The sequence below is a fragment of the Anneissia japonica genome, unplaced genomic scaffold (genome assembly GCF_011630105.1).
Source record: "Anneissia japonica isolate Jap-2015-1 unplaced genomic scaffold, ASM1163010v1 scaffold573_len2283161_cov171, whole genome shotgun sequence".
In the NCBI taxonomy this organism is placed as follows: domain Eukaryota; kingdom Metazoa; phylum Echinodermata; class Crinoidea; order Comatulida; family Comatulidae; genus Anneissia; species Anneissia japonica.
Window position 1 is genome coordinate 1525132 of NW_022719802.1, and position 8012 is coordinate 1533143.

General features: G+C 34.9%; 2 protein-coding genes across 4 annotated transcripts in view; one reads left to right on the forward strand and one right to left on the reverse strand.

Moving 5' to 3' along the window:
- LOC117110981 (NHL repeat-containing protein 2-like) overlaps positions 1 to 6282 on the forward strand; it is a 15666-nt gene extending 9384 nt beyond the window's left edge. Inside the window, exons 4-9 of one of the 2 annotated variants that reach the window (XM_033253835.1) lie at positions 53 to 284; positions 602 to 724; positions 1924 to 2133; positions 4227 to 4452; positions 5176 to 5479; positions 5530 to 6282. In XM_033253835.1, the coding sequence (XP_033109726.1) occupies positions 53 to 284; positions 602 to 724; positions 1924 to 2133; positions 4227 to 4452; positions 5176 to 5441 (1057 nt within the window). In that variant the 3' untranslated portion in view covers positions 5442 to 5479; positions 5530 to 6282. Of the gene's footprint in view, positions 1 to 52; positions 285 to 601; positions 725 to 1923; positions 2134 to 4226; positions 4453 to 5175 lie in introns of both variants that reach the window. The other variant, XM_033253834.1, reaches the window with a different exon arrangement.
- A 67-nt stretch (positions 6283 to 6349) lies between these two features.
- Positions 6350 to 8012, reverse strand: part of LOC117110982 (programmed cell death protein 4-like) — a 46017-nt gene continuing 44354 nt past the window's right edge. For both annotated transcript variants that reach the window (XM_033253837.1, XM_033253836.1), the window contains one exon: positions 6350 to 7828. In XM_033253837.1, coding sequence (XP_033109728.1) covers positions 7771 to 7828 — 58 coding nt within the window. In that variant the 3' untranslated portion in view covers positions 6350 to 7770. The remainder of the gene's footprint in view (positions 7829 to 8012) is intronic.

Sequence of the window (8012 nt, forward strand, 5' to 3'; positions counted from 1 at the left end):
AATAATATATTGTTAAATACTAAAAATAACGAATTCTAATTTTCTTGTATAGTACTTACAAAAAAGGAATGTGTGCAAGATTTGCCGGAAGTGGACAAGAAGAAAATCGCAACAACTCTTATCCCCACAAAGCTGGTTTTGCCCAACCCTCAGGAATCTCGCTGGCTAGAGATGAAAAGATAAACAGTTTGTTTGTAGCTGACAGTGAGAGTAGCAGTGTACGCAGTGTAGCATTAAAAGACGGTGCAACAAAAGGTGTTGTTGGTGGTGAACGCGATCCTATGGTAATGATTTAAATTATTTTAAACAGTGGCCATGCAGTGGGGCAAAGCATATGAGAATCAGTAACAGGCAAAAAATAAAATTATATTTTTATTCAAAATCATTATTGGGTTCCGAAAGCAAGGTATAAAAAAGTCTTGCCTTAATTATAATATTAAGTTTGGTATGGAGAAATACTTCGATATGAACATGTTATTCACTATATTGAGAAAACCTATTGTTTCATTTGTTTGTTCCAAAAGTTTTTGTTTTTTTTCCTAATCGAAGAAATGCTTACTAATATATATTTTTTTCAACTTTCATGTTAAATTTTCTTTAGAATCTGTTTGCTTATGGGGATGTGGATGGCAAGGGAGTAGATGCAAAGTTGCAGCACCCATTAGGAGTGGCATGGAACCAAGCTGATCAGAAACTGTATGTTGCTGATTCCTACAACCACAAGGTTTGTGTCCCTACATTATAGTCATAAATTTGTGCATGAAATTATGTAGAAACATAACTACTTAACTTTCAGAGGATGTAGAACATTAATGTGCTATATAATTTTTGCCTTGACCTTTCACATTACATAGGTCGTAATTCCATATGAATCCAACACACTTTTTTGCCCGACCCCCTTCAAATCGCCCAATATTTTGCATGTTTGGGGTTCTACCTGAGATAACCCCACAGTGAAATTTTTGGCTCCGCGCCAGCATTTTCTGATGAGCTAGAGCAATTTGAAATTTTTATGAGATTTGGATAAAAAACTCACCTTCTGACAGACAACTGCTGATATCTCTCTTGAAACTCAACGTATTGGAGAAATTCTGGTATCGTTGGATAGAGAAGAAGATTCTCTTTTCAATGATATGCAACTCGATGATGTCCGGACTAGTGAGAATTATATAGGTCAAGTCACGTGACCTTGACCTTTGACCCAAAATATCACAAAAGTATATATCTCGATTTTTGGAAAATTCACACCTCAGTTAGGACACTTAGCCCACATGATGCCCCTAAAGTTTCATTGTGGGCAAATGAAATATATTAGCTCTGATAGTTTCACTGAGTTTCCAGGAAATCTGCTGATAGATTCTATTGAAACTTCCACCCTAGTATAGTAAAAATCAGGGGCCCCGTGACCATTTTTCTGGGACCAAGGTTTCACTGCTGATTTAGCATCACTAGGGTATAAATAAGAAAATTGAGCGAGAGAGAACCTCCAGAAAAAGGGCGGAACAAGAAAGTGTGTTGGATTCATATGGAATGACTCAATGTTAAAAACCAGTAGGTCTCCCCAATAGAGGGAATCAAAAAACCATTGATTGCTAATGTTTTTTAATTTAGGTCTTTAAGGTAATGATAATGGACATTCTAAAGCACAAACTACAGTACAGAACAGTGGTCTATGTGTTTCATGCACAGAACAAGAAACAAAACAAAAAATCAACATAAAACATTAACAAGAGGATTAGAATTGTGAAAAAAAACCCCATGACATTAAGGTTCGGATTATAGCCATCAATACTTAGTGTAGGGCCTGTAATAGAAGAATATTGATTAATGTGTAATTAATGTGTGAAGTAACAGGAGATCGCTTTTAACAGCAGTAAGATTTGTATCCAAATTGTACATTGTACATTGTTTTTCTCCCTCTAGATTAAAATGGTTGATCCACTAGCCAAGACCTGTGTGACACTGGCTGGTAATGGAAAACCTGGCAAAAAAGACTGTTCTATTTTTGAAGAGGTAGAATTCAATGAACCAGGAGGATTATGTGTGACTCCTGATGGAAGTGGACTTTTCGTTGCTGACACAAATAACCATGCAATACGACACATTGATTTTCAGCTGAATACAGTCAAAGAGGTTAGAAGCAATTACTTTTGGCCAAAAAAAAAAAAGTTGTGTTGCCCTCTGCAACCGACCAAAATTTTACAAAAAATTGGGTCGGCATTTTTTTTTTTTTTTTTATTTTGTTCAAGTACAAATTTGAGAAATACGACCTCCGAAATTAACATTTAGAACATAAAATCTAAAACAGACATGTATTTTTATCAAAATCGAGCCATACTACAGTTTATGCACGCGTAAATTTGGTAAAATAGAAGGCATAATTTTGAGAACCGATACATGCACACAACATCGGATCTCTCGCGCTGAGCTGTCAAGCCACGACCAGATCTAGTACGTCTAGGCCTAACCTATTCTTTACTACTGTACAACTAGTGGTTGCTTGAATCAAAAATCGTATTCATTACATTATGGTATTCATTACATTATGGTATATAGGACAATAAATAAAAACAGGCTTAATTGTAGCCATCCCTTTAAAACTGGGATATACGTAGCAGCGGCGGATCCAGAGATTTTCTGAGGGGGGTGCGGGGAACAATGTGAAGTCCACGCCGCCACGCCCACCTCCGCCCCATCATGGTTGGTGTAAATAAGTGGTAAACAATCGAGCTCTCCTTTCTCCCACTGCTGGATCGCCACTGAACTCATGGGTTCACTCCCTTTTCCCCCCTTTCCTCTCTTTAACTCAAATTTCCTCCCTCTTTTTTATTTTTCGGCTTGACCGACCGGGGGGGGGGGGGCTGGGGCAAGGGCCCTCATGAGACCCCCGCTGGGTCCGCGCCTGCCTAGACATTTTCAGCTCTGTTAAGAGGCCAACCATAAACGAAATATTTTTTCTCTTTTTTTCTCCAAGTTTACTTTGATTGTATTACATAGAGGGTGCTTGTTTAGATATTTTTCATAGCCACAGTATGGTTTTGCTCGACCTGCCTGTACTTGTGGATCGGATACACATATTATTTTACGTTTCGAAGCCAAATAAATCTTTCTTTAAACTGATTTATTTTTGTTAAATTTATTTCAATATACACTAGGTTAGTATTTATTCCGTTATTACTTTGAATACTTTTTGTTTGTCAAGCTTGCCATTGTTCTATTGTGGTGCCTACAACCTACGAGCCCTTAGGCCTTCGTTAATAGGGACTGCAGTTTTAGGCCTATCCTATTTCAGGTATTACTAAAAAAAAAAAAAAAAAAAAAAAATCCCACCGACCGACTGTCGATCTCGATTTTTTTCCATTTAAGGGCAACACAACAATTTTTTTTTTTGTCCTTATGTCACCAGCCATTTGGTAATTGTTGTGGATTGTATAATAGTGCATAATGAATGTTGTATAAACTATTGTCTTAATAATAAATTGCTTTGGTTTAGTGAATGTTATTTATTCATCCATCCATCCATCCTCCCTTTCTTTCAACAATATTTTGTGAGGGGGGTCCATCCAGCCGGAGCTGATCATTATAAGCCTTCAATACATTAACAAGAAACAATGGAAATGAAATAGGTAACTAATTAATTTATAGCCCCATCCCTGTCAAAATTTCACTAAAAAGAATTTTGTTTAGAAAAAATGCATATACTCTATTTATTATAAACAATGGAAAATTAATGGCATAAATTTTAGTTTTACGCAAAAGAATAAAAAAAATGAGAAATTCAGACTATTTCTCATAGGAGATTACCATTTTCTCAACGAATTCTTCGTTACTAGGCGAATTCGGAGGTTGTAGATCGCATTCGTTGGAATGCTCTCACTATTATGTATACTTTATACAGTCAGTAAAGTGCACCCCCTCTAATGAAATTGGTTTTTGTACTTCGCATCTCGCACACTGCGATCGATCGAGTAGGCCTGAGATATATTTGTTTAATTGTCAAAGTCTCAGTCAGAATCATTTTCTTAACAGATTTGAAATAATTCCTATGAAATATTATATTTCACAAGTTTCACAAGAGAGACAAATTCAGTTGATAAATTCCACACCCCAAATATTCAGGCCCCAAAGGTGGACTTGAATTGAAGGGAAATTATGTAAATATGTTCAGCTGAGATTGAGTATATTCTAAATTTCAAGATTAGGAGTATTCTATTGAATTTTTGCAGTTAAATATCATTACCAGCCCTGACCAATCTGACACAAAGTCTTCCTCCTCGCAAGATGAGACCAATGTGGACAGTATTCTTTCCAAGAAGTGCACCATAGTCAATCAGTTAGAGACAGTGAATCTTCATGTCAACTCCGACCTCACAGTTCATCTGGATGTGCATCTCCCAAAAGACTGCACGTTAACAGAGGGCGCTCCATGTGTATGGCAAGCATACACTGAAGGTAACTGCTGTAATATCAGATTCAGTTAAAATAAAATATGTAGTACACAGACTTGCCAAGATATTTCCAATGGCTGATTAAAGGTGGGGTGGGGCCACCTAAGTTATTCAAAATTATTTTTAAAAAAAAGGAGAATAAAAGAAAATTATATTCAAACTTTAGTCTTTTAAGTTCCATTTCTGGACATAGCGGTGCCATAAACATACATTTTCTGGTCTAGACCCCCATCTATGAAAGTACTTCCCGGGGGCCCATCTATTTCAAATTTCTGGATCCACCACTGATTTCTACCAAGATATCCATTGTCTTCACACAAGCGAATACGTCCTTAATGAATGTATGTACAATGCCACAAAGTAAATTGTTAAAAGCCTCTGTCCTACAAGCATACAAAGCAGAAAACCTTGCTGAATAACTTAGGGAGTGTTACATCTGCACGGCAGATATGTGTACAAATGGACACAATTTAGCAGCAGATGCATGCACCTGCAATTCAGAATCAAATGTGTAATAACATCCAATGATAAACAAACAGTTGGCAAGGAAAATTTAATCTTGAATTTGAAATATTAAGGACCTATATATACGTAAGCAGTTCCATTTTTTTAAAGTTCTTCTTGGCTTAATACAGAAATACTGTATAATACATTTGGAAATTGCATTACAATGTTGTTAGCAATCAATCATGTCATCGTTTCTTGCGATTTCCTCTTATGACTTTAGATTCATCTGGAAAACAAGTAAAATCAGCGTTTCAACAACAAAAGACAAAATTTGACAATATTCTTGAACAACCATCATCAACCTTGGCAGTCGCTGATGATTTGCTTGGTTTCCATGGTACCATCAAGTTTGAAGTCAAAGTTTACTATTGTGAAGCTTCTGGGACATGTCACATGCAAGGCATTTTGTTTACTGTTCCAGTGAATGTTACAAAAAAAGATCCTAAAGCAAATTCTTCAATCTGCTTGAGACAGGATATTTCATAATGAAAAATAAAAGTTTTTGGGCACATTTTTCCTCAACAGAAGGCACAATTACCAAAACAGGATTTTTTTTTTCTTTTTTTTTATTCCATTTGCTTCAACTGGGTCCTTTTTTTTGAAAAATTATCAATCTACACTTCATAAATTTTTTTATAACCGTATTTATGTAGCTCATTCTGGTATTTTTTCACCCTAAAATAATCAAAATCTCACATGAACTTAAAATAAAATCCTAACATGTTTTTTGCATCAGGAGTACGACATCTGAATAGCATTGCAGTACCTACTGCTACTTGGGGATCGGATTCATCACTAGCCACCAAGCACAAGCTCAGTGGTTGTGGGTTCGATTTTTACCTAAATCACTTGAGAATGTACTGCGCATTTAGTACTCTTACATGTCAGGTAGGGCATTATTTCTTCTGACGCAAAAAAAAAAACACGCCATCATAATTATTCTGTTTATAGTTTTATTTAGGACACAGTAGATTAGTTGTTCTCTTTTTAAACTTCAGAATGAATAAAATAAAATAAAAATTTATTTTTTGGAGTGTTTGCACAGCAGTTGAGGTCGGGCTTTTGAATCCTCACTGTGCATTTTGGTTGTGTCCTTGAAAAAGGCATCTTATTCATATTCCCTACCCCAGTGGGTACCTGGTACGGCAGTGGTTGCAGGAATTCTCCAGCAGGAGGTCTGAACCAAGGGGCCAACTAGAGCCTCTGTCAGGGTCCTGGAATAAAAATCCCTGGTAGGGTTCACAGGGAGTCAAACTAGCCGAAAACTGTAAAATTACTGAAAATTTTTAATGGTTTTTACGATTATTAAATTCTTCAATGATAATAATTATTTGTTGTGACTTTCATGCTGTTGTGTTTACTCCAGCAAAAACAAATAAAACAAACACATTCAATTTCAATTTTTTTGTTTGTTATTTCTCAAAAGTTTTTTTTTTTTACATGTTGTGTACACAAACCTTAAACTCTATAATGTAGTTGTCCAAGCATTCCTTCTGTTTTCTTTTTAAACTCATCCTCCATACATTGAATATTCTTCAAAAGGCCAAAGGTTAAAACTAAATGTACTAATGTGCAATATTATCATAGTTTTACATGGGATAATAACAAAACAAAGTATTCAAATTCACTAACGATTTGTTGCTAGATTAATTCAATAGAGGGCGCTAGCAATCATTAAAATCAAGGTTCTCTTATCAAGTTGCCAAACTGTCTAGTTTCCTGCTAAATAATTACAATGGCTTAGACTAAGAATAAGGAAATGAACTTCTTTACATATTTTTACTTAAAAATATCATGAAACATCCTTTTATTTCTATTGTTCTCAAACATCTCTTACAAAAAACAAAAATATAGAACTTCAAAACTAGAATTTGCGTTCATTTACTATTGTAGAAAAAGTTCTCCAGAATACTGAACTAAATTGTTTGATTTCTGGTTGGTTAAATATTACCCCCTCATGTTTCTGTTGTACATATACCAATTAAAATCACAGCAAATAAGAAAATAAGTTTTTATCTAGGCAAAATCATGAGGTTCACCCACTTTAAGCACTTGCACAAAGGAAGTTATCATGGACATTTGTTCTTACTATCTATGGGAATAAAATGCCTGGGATAATCTACAGGCACAGAAATAAAAAGGTACTTGGCCTTTAACAAAACAAATAACTGAATGAGGGAAGCTACAGTAAGTGGACTTCCAAAATTCAAAGCAACTTATATAATATGTTAGCTTAATATTTAAATGGTGCAAACAAAATCAGATGCCACCAAAAAACCCCTGTTCCATTTAAGACTATCTCAATTTTTTATATCAATTCATAAAATTAGCATATTTTAGACATCAACATTTTTTAATCCTATTTTGATAATGATTCCACTATAAGTACCTGGCACGAAAAGTATGAAATCCTTAAAACACCATGGTACACTTATTAATAATTTGATAATTACACTCATTTAATAATAACACTTCTTGATAATGGAAGCTAACATGTGTAAAACTGTTCTAGTAATAATGTGTTGTATCACATATCCTAAGTATCATTTACATCTTCCAAACACAAATTTGTTTTTCAAAATCATAATTCATTTATTTTCACCAGGTCTCAATATTAATGCACAATGTAAGGTTAAAATTGCTTAAAGTAATCTTAATACAGACAATTTTTATCTCTTAAAAGAATACTGAATTGAAATCTATTCCGAACAAAACCACTACAATTAATTGAAATCTTGGTATAGACCTGGTGTGACAATGCAAAGAATTGCATCCACCTACTGGTCTCTACAGCGCCCTCTATCGTAGTAACACCTTAGGACGTCTCCTTGAAACGACCACCATCTCCCTCCGATACAAACCTCTTGCGAACCCTTTAAGAGAAAGCAAATTCCAAGTAAAATTTTTGTAAATTTAAAAATAGTTTTATTACAAAATGTATTTTTAGTGGTATTCATATCAAGCCCACCCATATAACAATATAAACATTCTAAGCTTTGCATTGTGTGATTGGGGTATAGTGCATATTAAGCACTTTGAGAGGATTTTTGTGTAAGG